The sequence below is a fragment of the Chlamydotis macqueenii genome, chromosome 6 (assembly GCF_036417535.1).
Source record: "Chlamydotis macqueenii isolate bChlMac1 chromosome 6, bChlMac1.mat, whole genome shotgun sequence".
NCBI lineage: Eukaryota > Metazoa > Chordata > Aves > Otidiformes > Otididae > Chlamydotis > Chlamydotis macqueenii.
The window spans coordinates 13,810,408-13,829,466 of record NC_141561.1 but is presented as its reverse complement, the minus strand read 5'-3'; the positions used below and the strand labels follow the sequence as shown (position 1 = coordinate 13,829,466).

General features: G+C 35.1%; 1 protein-coding gene across 4 annotated transcripts in view; it reads left to right on the top strand.

Annotated features, from left to right (window-relative positions):
- The window catches only part of PTPN4 (protein tyrosine phosphatase non-receptor type 4), a 115,267-nt gene that overhangs the window by 85,922 nt on the left and 10,286 nt on the right, over nucleotides 1-19,059 (top strand). For 3 of the 4 annotated variants that reach the window (XM_086750669.1, XM_086750668.1, XM_086750667.1), the window contains 10 exons: nucleotides 3,760-3,919; nucleotides 6,735-6,818; nucleotides 6,904-6,960; nucleotides 8,353-8,509; nucleotides 9,960-10,126; nucleotides 11,766-11,856; nucleotides 11,943-12,004; nucleotides 12,752-12,898; nucleotides 15,228-15,356; nucleotides 16,829-16,977. In XM_086750669.1, the coding sequence (XP_086606795.1) occupies nucleotides 3,760-3,919; nucleotides 6,735-6,818; nucleotides 6,904-6,960; nucleotides 8,353-8,509; nucleotides 9,960-10,126; nucleotides 11,766-11,856; nucleotides 11,943-12,004; nucleotides 12,752-12,898; nucleotides 15,228-15,356; nucleotides 16,829-16,977 (1,203 nt within the window). Of the gene's footprint in view, nucleotides 1-3,759; nucleotides 3,920-6,734; nucleotides 6,819-6,903; nucleotides 6,961-8,352; nucleotides 8,510-9,959; nucleotides 10,127-11,765; nucleotides 11,857-11,942; nucleotides 12,005-12,751; nucleotides 12,899-14,498; nucleotides 14,616-15,227; nucleotides 15,357-16,828; nucleotides 16,978-19,059 lie in introns of those variants that run through there. The other variant, XR_015258895.1, reaches the window with a different exon arrangement.

The following is a 19,059-nucleotide window of genomic DNA, read 5'->3' as shown; positions in this document are numbered from 1 at the left end:
TTTTACTGTACAAAGGCCGCACAGGGTCAGGTTCCTACTGTTGCAAGGCTTCCAGCTGAAATCAGTTACTGAATGGTACAGTGATACGCTGAAGTAAGCACAATTTCTTTTAATTGTATGTCTTTACTCTGTTAAGTTGTAAAAGATGTTCCTGAGTGTCCTTGGGATTTGTTTGTTTAATACCTGATTTCTTGTGCAAGTCACCATAGAAATGAGTCCTAAAAAGAAAGGAAGTGGTTTTATAAATGTTAGGCAACTGTGGCTGTTCTTTGTCATGATTTTGCACTTTTTATGCCCAAGCAGAAAAACTATTGCTCTTCTATCACTTAAGTTTTCGGATTTGTTTTTGTTTTTTCACTTTTTGGAAGCTTAAAAGTGGAATCTAATCTCCCAGTATAGATACCTAGCTTAAGATATTTATAAGAATGAGGATGTTGACTGTCAAAAACACATAAACCCCATTTAGGGTCTTCTGAAAATTTCAGGTGATGTTACTGATTCAAGACTTGAGATTTAAGAAAGAAAGTAGTAGTCATGAAGTTCATTTTAGCTATATAACTTAAAATGACATTGTTATACAGTCCAAAAAGGTATTTCTTAAACAATTTCACCTTTCTGAGTGAAAAGATTTGAGTAGTCCATCTGCTAATTTGTTGAGGATTTCTGTTTATTGATCAAATTTACGTATGTAAGATGATGAGAGGGGCTAACCTGATGGGCAGTAGGTTTAGTGATGTCTTTGAGTTTGGAGTCAACATAGCAAAAGATATTAGAGTTTTAGTTTAGAAGGATATTATAGCTTAGCTAATGCAAACTTTAATTCCACATTTTTTACTTCGTCTGTATGTGAGAGCTTTCTGCTTGCAGTTCCCTGAGGTAATTATAACCTTAAATTCCAAAAGCACACGATAGGTGTTTAGTTTAATAAAATTATGAGTGTGTGTATGAAACTTTTGCTTAATATATTAAAAGGTCAGACCGGATATCTGTAACAAAAATACTCAAAGCTTGTCAGTAGGAGGGTTTGTGTGTTATTTTATTATTATGTAAATGATTGAATGCAGTAACAGAGAGCTGCTTTGCCTGAAGAATAGGCTGCTTTCACTGCCATTGTCTGAGCATTCATAAGGAAATTCAAAGCTGACTGGGCAAATATAAAGCAATGAAGTTTTTGCCCAAGGCTTGATTGTTAGTTCTCACAATTCATTATGCTAATATATTACAGTACTTGCATGTTGCTAAAATGCTCATTTAAGTAACTTTTCAAATCTTTTCTATATGTTTATATGTTTGGTAGGAATTTATTTGTGTTTGTTGGCATGTATGTACAGACATCTAGTCAAACATAAGATCTCATCTTTTACTTTTATCAGAATGACTTCTTTTGTGTCTCTATTCATGTTTTCAGTTCCTTTTTTATTCAGTTTAAAACTGTCAGGAGTAATTGTTTGCAGGAAAATACATAACTATGTTGCCCTTCACTTAAAAGGCTGAATAATCTGTGCTGGCCAGACTTGACTGAATAAATACATAGGCAGTTAAAAAGCTCTGGATGACCTTTGTAAGTCAATGTCTAAATAATTTATAGCTCCCTTGAAAATTTGTTTTGCAAATGTTGGCAATCATCGTATTTTTTTCTTTTTCTATAAAAATGAATTTAGAAAAGCTGCTGAAAAATGAAATATATGGATGATATACTCTTTTTTAACTGTCACTTACACTGAAAAGTGTTAGGTAATATTTTTATTCCTTAGTGTGTTTTGAACATGAGATTCTTCAGAGATCAGATACTGAATAATTATCATTTTTTTTCTTTTCACACTACATGAAAAAATAATTTTCTGAAAGTTGAAATTAAGCAAAAGCATACAGAAAAAAATATTGTTAGGATCTTTTCAAATGTACTGTTTTCATACAGTGACAAAAAAAATTAGTCAATATTTTGTTTTCTAAGAAAACTGACTATTTTAAAAATAAACTGAAATGGAAATCCTGTGGTTTTTCAAAGTAGTGTTCCATTTCCCATTCAGTTTTTATGCTTTCTGAAAGAGGCTCATCCTTTATTTGAAATCACTGTAGATAATTGTGATCTGATTTTGTTTTTATTGGAAAACGTGTATCTGGGATCTGCCTTTCTTTAAATACATAGAAACTAATTATAAGTTATGGGATTTGATGCGTGCCTTAGGTTTTCTGACTTGCAGCAACTTGAAATGTTGTGCTGTCTCATAATGAGAGTCTAACCCTGCTAACAGTCTGCGGTGGCTAGACCAGTTACATACAGTAGGACTGCTCTGGTGGTTACCAGTGCTTTCTAGAGGGATGTTATGCTCTGAGTAACCGCTGCAGCTTGCTGATAATGAAAGAGGTGGTGTCCTATTTCTGGCTTCTGGGACTGTACTTCCCTCCCCACTCAGTGGTCTCTCCTCTGATGAACCAGTTCACCTTGTTGAACTGTCGGAGGGCTACCCAGGCTCATCAAAGTCAATGTGTTTTTGGGTGCTCAGAAGCGGCCTTAGCCAAGGGAGCGGCACTGGAGCGCTTCAAGGAAGGGGCCACGGGTGTGGGTGAAAGAACGAATGGAGGCACCCATTTTTGGTGGTAGTGTTCTCTTTAGATATAGCTGTAACCCGTAATTTCGTTCGTGGTGGTTTGGGGCTTTGCCACTGGTATCAGCGGGCTGTTGTCATAAGTTGTTAAATTACTTAATGATACCTTTTAATGTGGTTCATGGGGAGGAAGGCATGTATCCTTGCTGGTGGTTAGAAACTGGCATTCAAACTAAGTTAATGGGACCTATGTGCTAACTGCCTTCTTGAGCCTCTCAAAATGTTCTTAAATATAAAGCCATATAATCAAAGATTAATGTAATACGGATTATACAGTCAAGCCTTTATTTCAAAAGGACTAATAAAGGAAATTATCCATATTATACATAAACACAGATAACATTTTTATTCATCTACAGTAGAGTGCTTGCAGATCTAAAACAGAAATAGAACTTTCTGCTGTTTCATCTTCAGTGATGGTCTTAGAACTCAACTGAAAAATGCATGTGATGAATTCATTTTTACAAATGTTTCAAATCTGTCCATCTTTCAAAGGGGAGTATGTTTGAGGGGGAAAAATAGTTCTCTTGAAATGTATACGTACACTTTTAAATTGAAAAAATAAAATTTAATAATACCATCTCCAATGGACTTTTCAAATAAATGCAGGGGGACAGCTGAGTTGTCTTCAACTTGTGCTCCTCCTATTTTTAGATCAAAAGTCAAAAACTACTGTGGGAGCACTTTGTTATGCTACTTGTGTCCGGTTTTGAGATTTAAACTGTAGGCATAAATTTAAGATGCAAACTTATTTATTTTCTTACTGAGGAAAACATATTAAGTCACATGTATTTCAGAAATAATTTTTTTAGCAAGAGTACAGATTATAAATACAGTGAATTTTAAAATATTCTAATGTAAAGTAGGTTAAGAGTGCTAAAACCATTTAAAAAAAAGTTATGTGTAAAAGATTAATTTACTGGTTCTGTGTACAGTTACTTGTCAAGAAAAAAGCAGTAACATGTCCAAATATATACTTCCAGTGTATTCCACTACATTACTATACATTTTTGAGATTCTAAAAATACATACAGATATTCAGCTTTCAGACTCTTGAGTTTCTTCTAGCATTTTAACTTTATTTGGAGCTCTGAAAGAACTGTCAGTATCTCATGGTCGTTTCACTCCATACTTCTGTTTTGATATTTAGATCTCAAGAGACTCCTATAGATGGGCAGCCTCCTGCGTTACCACCCAAACAATTTAAAAAGAACAGTTGGAACCAAATCCATCATTCACATTCACAGCAAGAACTGGATAACCATATTAATGAGACATTTGATGTTCCTGGATCACCTGAAAAATCCACTGTAGGTATTTGGGTCCAGTTTAACCATTCTGCTTTTTATCTGAATGAGAGTCCTAATTTTAATGAGCCAGGTTGTGATGCATTTCAGAGAGCTGTTGTGTTTGTGTTCCATTGCACCATTTCCATTATATATGGTGTCTCTTCGCTAGCTCCCACTATTTTTTCCACCTGCTGGAGTAGTCCTTTGTCAGTTATCATCAAATGATGACATTGGGGTGGGTATGCAGACATTTTGAACATTAGTTTTTGAGCTTATGGAGAAATTTCTAACCTCTTCTTTGAGAAGTCATTTACTGTCAGTTTTAAAGAAGGCATTGCAGACACTAGCACTGGTGTTTAATCTAGCTTTTGTCAAAAAGCTTAAACTAAAAGTGCCTACCAGCTTCTTGAGCAGTTTTGTCAGGAGAGGCTCTTTTTTTCCAAAAGTTCGTTTTCCACACTTAAGCACGTGCTAGATGAGCAAGCTAGTCAGTTGATTGTTGTCTGACCGTGGTGAGATCTCACGGACTGTTTTTCTGATTTTTGTCCTTTCAGAAGTTTTCAGAAGCTTGTTGGTTTTATACTGATGTGGAACATGAAACGTTTTGCAGGATGGGAAAACTGCTGAACATCCAGATGTAGCAAATACTGTATAAACATTTTGCCAACCTCAGACATTCAAAATTATAAGTCAGCTCCCAAAATTGATATTTTAGAAATGCCTTTGGTTTATTTGCATTTTGAACTCTGAGCGTAGGATATTCTCTCAGGCCTTGTTACAAAGTTGAGTTTCCCATAAAACCCGTATTTAATTTCATAGTTGGGGTTTTAAGAAAACACACAAAAGTGAAACTTGTAAATTTATGAGCATTTTGGGAATGTTGTAAAAAATTTAGCTTTAATTAAATAATGAAACAGAACCTTTAACAACTTTCTCTTCTGTCAGTGCTTACCTGAGTTGTATTAAAGTACTGTTCTGTTTTGAAAGATAAGTAAGATAAGTTACTCATCAAGCCTTTCTGCTCTGTATTTAGTTATCTTTACCAAATTGACAAAAATAACTTCATTGTTTTTTTAGTTCCTTTTATTTCTGCAAAACCAACACAGCTGCATGAGAATGAGATTCTTTTTCCTCCGTGCGTTGTCAATGTGATTATTTGCTGTGGTCCAATCGGCCACATTTGTGCAGCCTCGCTTAAGGCAGTACTACAGTACACTGTAGTAGTTGAAGATCTAATTTGGTCAGCTGATGGCTTTTTATTTTGGGTATTAGAGAAGAAGGAATGCAGCATGACTGAAATTTTGTGAAATTGTAAATTTAGGATTTGGAATGCAGTTTTTTTCAAAGTTTCTTTTCAAACCAAAATGCACTTCAGGTTCCTGCACTAAAGTATCTTCTGCTGCTCCGTCTCAAATATTTAAGGAAAACCCCTCACTATTTTGCCTTCATTCAGCTGTTGGATTTCCTTCATCTGTTTTATGTATGGAGAGTCTATTTAGAAAGATAGTAGGACAGATATGGGAATGACAACTTTTTACTCCTTCTGCAATCCCTAAGTATTCAGTCTGAGGAAGTCCAGAAGTATTTGAAAACAGGTGTGGCCAGGAGTCCCTTCAGTCAGACAGGTTAATGATGATAAACAGTGCTCTCCTCAGGTTTTTCATTACAAGCTGCTGTGCAAAATAGCTGGATAAAGTGGGAAATTATTATTTCCTTTTTGTCTGGGGAATGCAATAGCACAAAAGTTGCCAAATGCTACAGGTGATCACTTGGTGGTTGTTCATTTTGCCAGGAACCCGAGCCTGGTCTCCCCTGCCAGTGAACGTGGGCTGAAATGATTTGCGTATGATCAAGCTTCCTAAGCACCCTTCCTGCACATTAACATATCTTACACTGTTACTTTCCTCTCCTCCCCCAAATTTTTCATCTTTTCATTACTATGAATGTGTTCAGGGAGGTTTGTTTTGTTTTAACCAGGAGCTTAAACCTGGATTTGAGTTAACTTTTGATAAGCCAAGATGAGCAGACTTCTTTTACCTATTGAACCTGCAGGTTTTGAACTTTCTTATATGTAGAAATGCTTGCTTTAATAATTCTTTTTGTTTTCTTCCTTTCTGAATATGAATTTTATGCTTTGGCTGTGATTGGTAGCATTGAAAACTTCCTTGAAACAGATTTATTTAATAATAATTCACATCCTCACCATAAAAATTATACGAGCTAACATTCAATCTGTGATGTAACAGTTTATGGGAACAAACTAAAAATCACTTCAATGGCATTCAGCTGATTTTTCCAGATGAAAAAAAGTATCTAGTATTCCCCAGTTTATTGGCAGTTCCTTTAACAGTGGTGTTGTGAGGAAACCAGAACGAAAGCAGCTAAAATTGTCAGAGCTCAATCAGTGCAAAGCATGCATCACACCTCAGACTCCACAACACTGGAAATGGAATAGGGGATACAGAATCAAGATTTTTTTCCTGAACTTGTCCTTGGTTACTACTGTCATATTGCTGTTAATAGGAACAAAAGTATACATTCAATTACCTTATTTTTCATCATACTACATTCTTACTGCAGACTTTAGTAATTTCTTATACTGTTTCTGACGTTGAGCTTGCTTTGACAGAACACATTTTTAACTTTGTTGTGTCCAAGGCTTTTAAATGTGTAACTTCTCCTGTCTATGCAAAACTCAAGATAAGACCTTTGCACTATTACTTAATGTTTTCTGAAGTGTCTAGGAGCAATTACTTGATGAGGAAACTGCAGAATTATTACATACAATATCCTCAATGTAAATGTAAATTAATACAATACAATTTCTGTTTACTAGCCCAATGGCGGCGTCCCGCATGACAATCTTGTTATGATCAGAATGAAACCAGACGAAAATGGAAGGTTTGGCTTCAATGTAAAGGTAACGGTACATCTATTCCATTCATGTCTATTAAGATTATTTTCTGGCATTTATTATTTATTACTAATTTAATTTATTTTTAAAGGGTGGATACGATCAGAAGATGCCAGTGATAGTGTCCAGGGTAGCTCCAGGAACACCTGTAAGTTATCAAAAAAACCAAACATGTTAGCAATATCTGTGTATCTTGAAGTATGCATTCAAAACTCTGAATTATTTTTTAGCTGCCTATGAAAGTTAGTTTGTGCTGTAACATTATCGTAACAAATGAAATTATGTACAGTAAGAATTTGATGGGGCTACATAACATACTTTTAAAAGTTCTTTGATCCACAAAAATATTTTTTTTATTACTGAAACAGAACTTAATTCCTAAAAATTACAGGGAGTTAACAGATGTTCAGTGTGCAGTTTCTTGAGCTGCGTCATCCTAAAAATACATTTACTTTATTACTTTTTTTAAATATAGGCATTCATATAATTTCACATAAATTATGTACGTAAAAGAGTCTTTTAGAGTGTTAAAAATAACTCAAATGGCAAGTCCCTCTTATTTTAGTGACAGATGTAGCTGAATAAAGCCAAGATTTAGATTAAAATCAGACATCATGAATCATTCATCAGATCTGATTGTCTGTTGTTACTGGTGTTTAGTGACTATCAATAGTGTCTTCAAACCAGGCACAATATTTTGTCAGTTGATTGCCAAAAGTACTGACCTGGTATTCAGCTGACTGGAGTCAGCTCTGTTTATACCTTTTAAAGTAGAGTGAACCATTTATTTGCCAACATTCAAGAAATTTCTTTTTTTTTTTTTTTTTGACTATTTGAAACTATTGAAGTGTTTGCCAAGAGCATTGTTCTTGTCCATGTTAATTATTATCTCCAAAATATTTAAGAACATAAATAATGTTGGCTGAATGCTTTAAACATCCACTCTCTAAGGAGAAGATACTTCATCGTGGCATGTGCTCACTCTTTTCTGCAACGATGTTTAGACTGTGATTATGCTAATGATTTTTATTACCTGATTCCTCTCTCTGGGATTACTGGGATTTGTGCATTGTCTTTGGTCCTTGTCTTCCTCTTGTCATTACGGTTGCAATATTTCACACCTGAAGCATTTAAACCTGTGAAATTGGTTTGGACAAGGCTTTGCCATGCTACTCCCTTCCCTTCAAAGATAAGAACATCTTGCTTTTTAATTGCCTATACAAAATATGATTCACAGAGATGAGCTTTCTGCTTCAACCAGAGGAGTGGAGTAACAGCTGCCGAAATACATGTTACAATGAGAGTCACCTCCCAGCTGCAGATTGATTTGTTCATGTGAATGGCACTGTCTTCTGTATTGTGTAACACTTCAATTTATAATTTGAACACAATGCAGCAACCATAGCAACTAGGCTGTTAGGATTCAAGTCCCCAAGTACAGTTACTTTAGGTTGCTATTTTAAGGTGAGAAATTGGAAATGGCTTGTTTTACAGAATTTTTTTTTTTATTTTATTTTTTTTTTCCCCCTCCATCTTGCAGGCTGATCTTTGTGTCCCTCGTTTGAATGAAGGGGACCAGGTTGTACTGATTAACGGCAGGGATATAGCAGAACATACCCATGATCAAGTTGTTATGTTTATTAAAGCTAGCTGTGAGAGACACTCAGGGGAACTTGTGCTCCTAGTTCGACCCAATGGTGAGTGATCTGTTCATAATAATAGTTTTTTTTTAAAAATCTACACCTTCCTTTCATTTTCAAAGCTCCACTTCATGTCTTGAGATGGAATGCTTAACATCTTTGTAAGAAACGAACTCCCTTCCTTGAAAAAGATTTGCAACAGCACAACATATTTTACAAACCTTGATTGATCTCATACTCTAAAAAGCTGTGCATAACTAAGTGTTGAAAATTAATAGGAAAGTCAGAGATTGAATGTTTCTAACAGAGAGCTAATTTAAATTTTGTTCTCACTCTTGCTGATAAAAATGTCCAGAAAGCTATATGGATATTGAATGCAGTTTCTGAGGTTGCTTTTATAAGGAAAATAAAAACTGAACACAAACAAAATAATCCTCTACAAACACCCAGTGTTTAGATGACTTTGGAGGTTGATATATGCAAAACCCTTCCATGTGTTTTTAAAACAATGCAGAAGGACTGGTAACATTTCTACTTGAGGAAGTGTAATAGAAGAAAGTGCTGAAAATGCAATCTAAATAACAGCTTGTGCAGTGTATTAATGAAATACACTTTTGGAGCATTGTCAGCAGATGGTCACTGGATTTAATTCTGCTGCACAGCCCAATTATAACAGAGTTGCACAGGAAAAAGCAAAATGAAAAATAATGGTGTTTAATTGGAATAATTGAAATTACTTTAGGAGAGTACTTCGGCCATCTCATAAACAATTTTTCCTTTATTCACTTATTTGTACCTCCCACTTGTGCTCTCATTCTGTGTGCAAGTTGTCTTGCAGCTTTTCTGTGCTTACTTTCTTTTTCAGATAAAATTGTTAGCTTTGTTTACAAATTTCGTAAAGGAGTTTCCCCTTGTGTATGGTTTGTATTTACCTTCAGGATAAAAACCTGAGTTGTAGAAGAGGTGAGGTGTTGCCAGTTCCCTCCTTCATGATCATGGGACATCGTTAAAAACCAGGCTTTCAGACAACATATGTCTCTGTTATGTATAGACGATGCATATTATTTTTCAGTTCCTGTATAGGCAGAACACACACACAGCATTGATAGCATTATAATGGCATATATTAATGCCATTTCCTCAGGTGGTCTGCACATCTCACCCTAATTACTGAAGCATTAAATCAGTTCAAAATAGATTAAAAGTATAAATGTAAATACAACTATAATGACTTCCAAGACATAATGTGAGAATCTGAGATTAGGGAGCTACATCAGACAAGGTGTAGGGTATAACATGACTTTTGAAGTTTGGTGTTGGATTATGATGATCAGTAAAGACTACTTACCCTTGCTGATGAGGACTAAAATCAGTGTGTTAATAAATGTGGATTTTTCTACAGGAGAAACACTTGTCTTTTTTTTCTGTTTTAAATAGATGACTTGAGTTAACTTTGACTGAACATGCTGTTTGCCAAGTAGAGCATTCATACCTTTATTTGTTATAGCTGTCTATGATGTTGTGGAAGAGAAGCTGGAGAGCGAGCCTGACTTCCAGTACATCCCTGATAAGTCTCCACTTGATGGTGTCCATCAAGATGATAATGCGCTGAGGGAATCCATGATTCAGCTAGCAGAGGGGCTTATCACTGGAACTGTTTTGGCTCAGTTTGATGTGAGTAACGTGTCGCCTGTAGCTGTGTACAAGTTCCAAGTCTTTTGGGATAGTAATTATTTTAAGCAGGTCAGATTTGAGTTAAGTTTCAGTACAGTCAGCATCTTTTAACAAAACAATTGGCTTTAACTCTCAAAAGAGAAGTGACAAAAAAAAAAACCAGTCCTATATTGAAATACTAAATGTGCAAGGCCAGGTTGGATGAGGCTCTGAGCAACCTGATCTAGTCGGGGATGTCCCTGCTCCTTGCAGGGGGGTTGGACTAGGTGACCTTTGAGGGTCCCTTCCAACTCTAACCATTCTATGATTCTATGAAACCTATGGCATAGAATAATCCTAATAATAGGTTTTAGTGTTGTTTGTTATAAATAGATTTATTGATTACGTACAGCTTTTGGTGGTTATCAGAGACATATGCTAATAAGATAACTTTCATAGAGATGAAGACTTAAAAATGTATACCAAAATATATGTTCTGTGCTCAGACCTTCATTCCATATCTAAGTTACTGTAGAAACAGAATGGCAGCTGAGCTGTTGATATTTTATGGACAATCTCAATGACAGAAGGTAAAATTACCAATGGAAATTACAACAGGGTTACAACCCTAATCTTAAGGGTTAATGTAACAATGTCTTTTGTAAATAGTTGATTTTATGATGACATACTTACAAAGAACAGTGCAGTTCCTGTGGGGTCCTAAGCTGCTGATAGCTGTAGTCTTTCTTTAGCACGAACTTGTGCCTTGATAATATTCCATCTTTAATGCACGAGATCGAGTGACTGAGAGCAGGAAGCAGTAGGTTCGTAAAACATAGGAGTGTGAATTCTGTGAATTCTCACCAAATGGAGACATAGCATTGTATATTGCAACAGATATTTATAGAATGTATTTCTATACTATTCTTTAAGAACTTTGGTAAAATTTACTTTTGTATATAGAAAGAAAATATTTCAATCAAAGTGATTTAAAATCCCTCCTTAACCATACATTTTCAGTCTCCAAAACAGATTCAATATGTAAAAGTTTTTTATTGAACCTGGATTTATTTTGAGTTCAGTATGTAAAACTGTTTTTTATTGAACCTGGATCATTTCACTGACACTGCATCACAAGGGTTGTGGCAGCACATGGCTAAGGCGTGAGAGGGCAGGAACCTCTCGAAGGAGGCTTTGTGCAGGAGAAGCAGGAGGTAGCCCAGGATTCACTCTACAATTACTGAAATATGGAATGACATCTGGAAAAAAAAAAAAGTTGAACAACTACAACATAGGTAGATACCTATACACAACACAATCTGTTTGCACCAAATCGCCATATAGAATGTGGGTATTGGTCAATTCCCTTACCAGTATACAACAGTGACTTTTCTCTGTATCAGTGTTCTTATGGAAGCTTGAAATTTAACATTCAGTTTGTCTTTAAACAAATTGTGATGACATCTTGATTATTCTCAGTGATCCCAAAGCATAACTAAATTTGTAGTGCTTTCTTTTGAAAAGTACTTTCATGGCTGTTGAAGCTACCATTGCTCAGTGGTTTATGTTCTGGAAAGTACCTCTGGGCAAGTAATACACAAACAGGTCTTTTGCCTCTTATTTTGCATATTATGGTCTGACCATCAGTTTTGTCTTTTAGCAATTGTATAGGAAAAAGCCTGGGATGACAATGTCTTGTGCCAGATTACCTCAAAACATTTCCAAAAATAGATACAGAGACATTTCGCCTTGTAAGTATGTGTGTTTGTACATGTGTTATAAAAATATTTTACTGTGGTTAGTAAATAAGTAACATCTTTCTAAACATTTTTTTCAGATGATGCTACACGGGTTATTTTAAAAAGTAATGAAGACTACATCAATGCAAATTATATAAATGTGAGTAATATTTTTCAAAAGAGCTTTTGACATTAAATTTTGCAGTATTTCAGTGGAGAAGTTGATTAAAAAAATAACATTTTCATAAATCTAGTTCAGACTAGAATGGCTGATAAACCTGTAGTCAGATGGTTTTAAATTTACTGTAGATACATTTATTTGCTAGTGCTCTGTGGCAGATGTTTTTAAACAGGAAACCAAGAAAAAGAAAACATGCTAAGAGAAGCTAGCCCTCTACCAGAGGAATTCATTCTTCTTTTCTGATTGCTGATATGTTAGTAGTGTTCAACATCAATGAAGTTTAATCTGGCAGCACTTTCTTTTATAGTTCTTTTTTTCTTCATTGTTAGTAACAACAAAATTACAGCTATTTACTTTTCCTTTTAGAAGCAAAAACCAGAGATTAAATTCCAAGATCAATATTTTGAAAGGTAGCATCAGAAACTCTCAGAGCTTTAAATGTTTGCCAATTGGTCTGTAATTTCTTTTTTTTGACCATTAGTCTTGATTATGGCAACTACGTACCTGTCAGTTAATGTATGAAGTGTTTTTGGATCTTTGTAATAATTTTGCATGTGAAACACTTCGAAGAATTTTTATCTATGCCAATCCATATTTACTAACTTATAATAAATAGAATTAATAAAGCTGATGCTTTTTAAATATATTAGTTACTGAACACTAAATATCTGTTGCCTGACTTATATTTGCTATGAGAATTAAAATAATGACTTTATCTTCTCTTAGATGGAAATCCCTTCTTCCACAATAATAAACCAGTACATTGCTTGTCAAGGTCCATTACCGAACACTTGTCCTGATTTTTGGCAGATGACTTGGGAACAAGGCTCATCCATGGTTGTAATGTTAACAACTCAAGTTGAACGTGGCAGAGTAAGTTAAAAGATCTCCTTAAATACTACTTGCATAATCTTCTAAAAATTTATTGGTGATTAGCCTTTAAAAGATTAGAGGAATATACTATTATGACATAGGATATAACAAGAGGTAATGGTTTTAAACTAAAAGAGGGTAGATTTAGACTAGATATAAGGAAGACCTTTTCTTACACTGAGGGTGGTGGAACACTGGCACAGGTTGCCCAGAGAGGTGGTGGATTCCCCATCCCTGGAAACATTCAAGGCCAGGTTGGACGGGGCTCTGAGCAACCTGATCTGGTTGGAGATGTCCCTGCTCCTTGCAGGGGGGTTGGACTGGATGGCCTTTAAAGGTCCCTTCCAACCCAAACTATTCTATGATTTTCGGACTTTGTGCAGTCAAAGTGAAAGGGCAGTGCATTCCTAGTTCTGTTGCAATGATGACTCTTACATTTTAAACCTTCTGATATTGTTAATGTAGCTAACATTTAAACTTTGTTCAGTTCTGAAATACATTGAAGTCTTCATGTATTTCTTAAAATATTTTTAGGCTTCTGTGTTGAGTCTTTATTGTAAAGTAAAAAGCAACTAGAATTTACGTTCTTAGTATTTTTTTTCCTCTAAACTTCAAATGAAGAAACTCCAAGAAGTTTGGTATGTAGAGAGATTAATTTTTTAAGGCAGCCTAACACAGCTTTGTAGTATTAAGATCCCATGCTTGGATGGCCGTCTTTAAGAGAATCCTTGATAAGCTTGAAGTCCAAAATTTTTCATAACGTGTTCTTCTGTGGCTATAAACATTTGTTTAGTCATATGAAAGAATCATTTGCCTTTAAGTTATTTCCATACAAAAATGTGTAAAAATAGACTACTCATAATAAAGTGATTTGAGTTATAAATTACTAAAAGTAAGTGTGTATGGTGCTGTAAAAGGCCTCAGGTGTATTTTGTGGTTTGTTTTGTTTTGGAGTAGTAGTAGTAGTAGAAGCTGTAGTTTCTCATGAATAGCTTTGTTTATTGTGCAGCTTTGCCCTTTGGAGACAGGCAAAACAATCAAATGTGATCATACACACAGTGTAATTCCAGAGTAACTGGGTTTGTAGTCTGGAACATTGACAGTAGCACTGACTGGTTGAGTGTGTGGACAGTAGTGATAGTCTGGAATAATAGTTCATTGGAATTTCTCCACATTTAGGATTTCTTTTGAAGACAGATTTATAGTAGGTTGAGGGTGGTCAACTCAGTATGTTGTGGGAGATCAGCTCATTCTGTAATTCACCTCTGTATATATTCTAACTTTTTAATAACTATGTATTTGCTGGGAGGTCAAGCTTCTAAATATAATTAAAATAATTGAAGGGGAGTTGCAGCATTTTAAAACCATTTTTTTTCAATGACTCAAGGTTAGCATGATGCTGCCTGTTCCCAAATAAACAAGATTAGAGGGAATTTCAGTACAAGTGCCCTTTTGAGTTTTATTTGCAGATCTGCTAAGAACAGACTTGCAATAGCAGTTCTCTGAGGTTCCCCCACCCCTTCGATAATGATATTTGTGGAGTTCATTGGAGAGCTGCTTAATAATGGAATAAAAGGACTTATCTGTCTTATACCCATAGGCAGACTCCCTGCTCTAAAGCTGATCATGAGTCTACTGACATCACTATCCCACTGCATGCCAGGATGTCTCTGGAGCAGGAAGTCTGCAAATCTGGCTGCTATTAAAGAATCGCCAGGTGGGTTGGAAAAACAAAAGTACACTTGAGCTGAAATGACCTCTGTAATTAGGTGTTTAAGCAATATATCTGAAAATCTTAGTGTTTGAAGTTTTCATTCACGTTTGATGACTTGATAAATAGTTTTTGAAGTCCACCATCTGCATTCCCCTAATTTCTACGTTAGTTTAGCAACTTCTTTGTTTCTTATTGCCTTTTTTTTTCATTTGTTCTTTTCCCATCTAAATGTGCTTTGAGAAGATTAAATTAGGATTTTGGAGGTCGGGAATGTTTATAAAGCAGCATTTTTGTCACTCAAGTGTTAAGATGGAATATTTATAGATATACTTTTTCTAAAAATTGGAATGAAAGTTAAAGGCATCCATCTTCAATTAAGCTAACCTCAAGAGCTGGTGCATGTGTCCTCTTGAAAAGAGAACCAGGAAATCTGGTGCGATACCTTATTTTATAAACAATAATTAGGTAACGCAGCCTATTTGGTAAGTAAATTGGTAGTGATTACAAAATTATCAAAATAGTCTTTAATGAACAAAGGTATAAAGAACTAGAGAGAATGAAAATAATATTATGTGAATTTAAACACAAACGTCTTTTAAAATGTGTTGAATTTAGGTTAAATGCCATCAGTACTGGCCAGAGCCATCAGGAAGCTCATCATATGGGAATTTCCAGATTACCTGCCATTCAGAAGAAGGAAATCCTGCTTATGTCTTTCGAGAAATGACATTGACTAATCTGGAGGTAAAATCATAGTATATATTTTTAAGAATTAATCTGTGGAATCCTCACAGACCAGCTAGACCTTACTTAATCAGACTTTCTTTTCAGCTTGTTGGTGGCATATCCATATAAATAGAATGATTTATTTCTAGAAGCCTTTAGAAAACTACTCATATTGCCATGTACTTACCTAGTATAAATTCTGCTCTCAGAATGGTAACAAACCTTTCACTAGCGAAATATTACAAAGGTTCAGTTTCCATAATCATATTAATTGGTTTTAAATCACATAAGACATGTTTTGTTTGTCTTAAACATATTTACTAGTGTCTTTCATGCCCTGGCCAAAGAAAAAGAGGAATTAAAGAAGTTGAGAAACTTGTTATTCCCTTGATGTTTTCAAAACATGAGAGACTAGAGGTACTTAATTATTGCAACAGAAAATCTGCCTTGTAGAGACAAACAGTACTTACTAATTCCACTTTGGAGAACATGTGCAAGTAGACAGAAGATAAATCTTGCTGCAAGAAAGATTAATTGGATTGGTGACTACAGGTAAACAAGGACCTTCTTGAATATGTGTTGCGTGATTTTCAGGGCACACGTAGTTTTCAGAGCTGCCTCAGCTAGCATTTCAATCTCAGAAATGTTTGGAAATGAGTATCTGGAATTTAGTTCATGTACTCATTTCTCACTGCTTGGGTTACCAGATGAGATGCCAGTTTTACAGAGCTGCCTTTTAGTCAATTTGCAGTTAAAATTCCTTCCCTGTATCCCGTTGAGACAATTGCCCATTTGTTATCAGCAGTGGAACCTCTTTAAATGATCCTGTGCCTAAAGGTTATTTAAAGTGCGGTAACTCCTTTTCTTTGAAACGCTGCTTTATGCTGATTGTATTGCTTGTCCCCTCCACTGACCAGAGGCAGATAATGTTTGCGATATTAGAGCAAGAGGCAGAAGGGAGTGGAAAACAAAGTCATTCTGCATCTTATGTATAGTATGCTGGATAAAATTAAGAGGTGCAGATAAAGCCAAAACAATGCTGCTGTTCACATGGGATCTGAAGGAAAGCTTTTATGTCTGAAAGTCCTGCCTCTCCCCTTCCTGCCCCAGTTCTGTCATTTGATCTAGTAAGATAGTACCTCTTTCTATTAAATTTGTTTTGCTAAAAATTTTACCACCTTCTTGTACATCTAGTGTTCAGATAGATCATTGGTATCCTTGAACTGCTTTGCTATTACATGCAGTGTAATTTTTTTAACTTGTGAAAATGTAAAAATTTGTGGGTTGCCTTGTTTGTTTTTTAAGAAGAAAAAAGTAATTATAAAATCGAGGATGAGCAATGATTAACACTAATAAAGTGCTGCTAGTTAACTGAAGCCACTTTTATTACAGGTAGAAGTTGCTGTAAATTTACCATTGATGGTTTTTTAATTAATTACTTTTGCCTTTTTTTTTATGGGACCTGAATTACCCTTGAATAATCTGATTAGAAAGAGGAAAGTCGCCAACTAACCCAAATCCAGTATATAGCATGGCCTGATCATGGGGTCCCTGATGATTCCAGCGATTTTCTAGATTTTGTGTGTCTTGTACGAAAGAAGAGGGCTGGCAGAGAAGAACCTGTTGTTGTTCATTGCAGGTATCAGTTTTTTTTCTGACTTTATTAAATCATCAAACTGAACTTATTTATCATCAAATAGTTTATCTGTGCTTTGTTATTGAAATAAACATTTAATTGTGTCTGCTTTGGGGATAATAAGAGAATGCAACGTTGTCTGCTCTGGGGATAATAAGAGAACACAACGTTTAAATTAAGCAACTACTTAAAGTTGTAATCATGTTTCAATAAGCAAAATTTTGAGTATCTACATGCATTGATCTGTGCAGGGATTTTGTTGGATTTTGGTTGTTTTGTTTACAGTTCAAATGCTTGTGCCATCAGTCTATATAATAATTCAGGGAAATGACAGAAGATACTTAGGAACCTTTTCATCATGGTAACTGTTCCGCAAAACTCCAGAATAGTTGTATTAATAATCCATAGCTGAAAATGTGGGTGATATATGCAATGATCAAATAAAAGACACTTTCTCTGAAGTCTGCAGTCTTAGGCTACATGATATTTTGATATATACATTAAGATGACACATTTTTCTCAACAATTTACTTTTTTTTTGTGAATTCAAATAACTCTATTACTCAGATTTTGAAGTACACATGAAATGCAGTTTTTTGTTTTTCTTGTGCAATAGTTTTTAATAGCATTCTACATTCCAATAGTGAATTTCAAAATCTTAATCCTTTAAAATACTTATTTTGTGAACTATAATAATGCATAATGCCAAATGTCTGCAAATGAACATGTGCTATACCAGTTCTTGGTGACCAGTTCTGTGAATAAAATTTGACCTCAGAATTCCCAAATACTCTCCCGTCAGTGTTTGAGTCAGGTGTGCATCGTTCCTGTTTCAGAGAGAAGCTGAGAGGTTTAGGGGATAAAATCAATTTAAAGACTATCTGATCTACAAGTTAACTATACATTTATTGAAGAAGATGAAAGAAAAATGTTTTCTCTTTTGACACTGTGTGTCAGAAATTGTAGGTTTTGCTCTCTCTTCTGCTTTATGCTTGTCAGGATGAATCTTACTGACTAGGGAAACCAATACCAGAATGCCACTATCTTAAATGATATTGTTCCTCAGCTTTCGTTATTGATATACTTTTGCTTGATATGGCTGTGAACAAATAGTAAAAATATCAGCCATATACAACTTTTACAATGTAAAGTGTGCGAGTTCGCAGAGACACTAGAACAACAACTTTGGAGAGTATGAACAGTTTCATTCATCTCAGTGAGGCATCAATTCAGCTCCACACCGATAATTTCAATAACAACTTTTATAACAGTTTTATGTTTCACAGAAGAAAAGAGAGGAGATATCATGGTTCAGCATAATTTACCTAATTGGCCTAGCTTGGTGGCTGTTGGGAAGTATAACCAAATTTTACTACTGAGTTGAGCTGAAGGAGCCCAGAGGTTCCTCCATATGGTGCATACACGTCATTTTTAACGTCTGGTCAGTATAATAGGACAAGGCATTAGTGCAAGAAAATAGTGAAACTTGTTTTCAGAACTAAGCCACCAGCTTTAGTGTGGGCAGTTCAAGTAGCTATTAGAGCAGACTTTTCTTTTGTATAATAGTAGTTTAAAAACAAAACAAAACAGAAAAAAACCAGATTGTAAATCAACAAAAACCTTAAGAAATTGGAAAGGTTTTTGTTATGTTGAACTACTAAGAAATCTCATTTCCAAGCTTGTGTTCATGTGTGTGTTTTTATTTTTACAAGCCTCCTGCTGGTTTAATTGAACAGTTTATAATTCTTGTTCTAGATGAGAAGTGAGCCACCCATCCTGTCCATGCTCTTCATGATTTTCATGTGCTGTCTCAGTGTTCCCCTCCGTCAGTCAATGATTTATTTTTCCAGGCTGAGGAGTCCTAGCCTACCTGATATTTCTCGTATGGAAACTGTATCACAGTTTCCATCATTGTTGTTGCTCTTCTCTGAATCTTTTGAAGTTGTAAAATGAGTCATTAGGTTCTTTGACAGATACTGTTCCTGTTTGGATTTGATAAGGCATTCTGCATATAAATTCTATACATACGAATTCTAGAAATATCAAATACTATAGGATAATTTTATATAACCAGCACATAAAGGT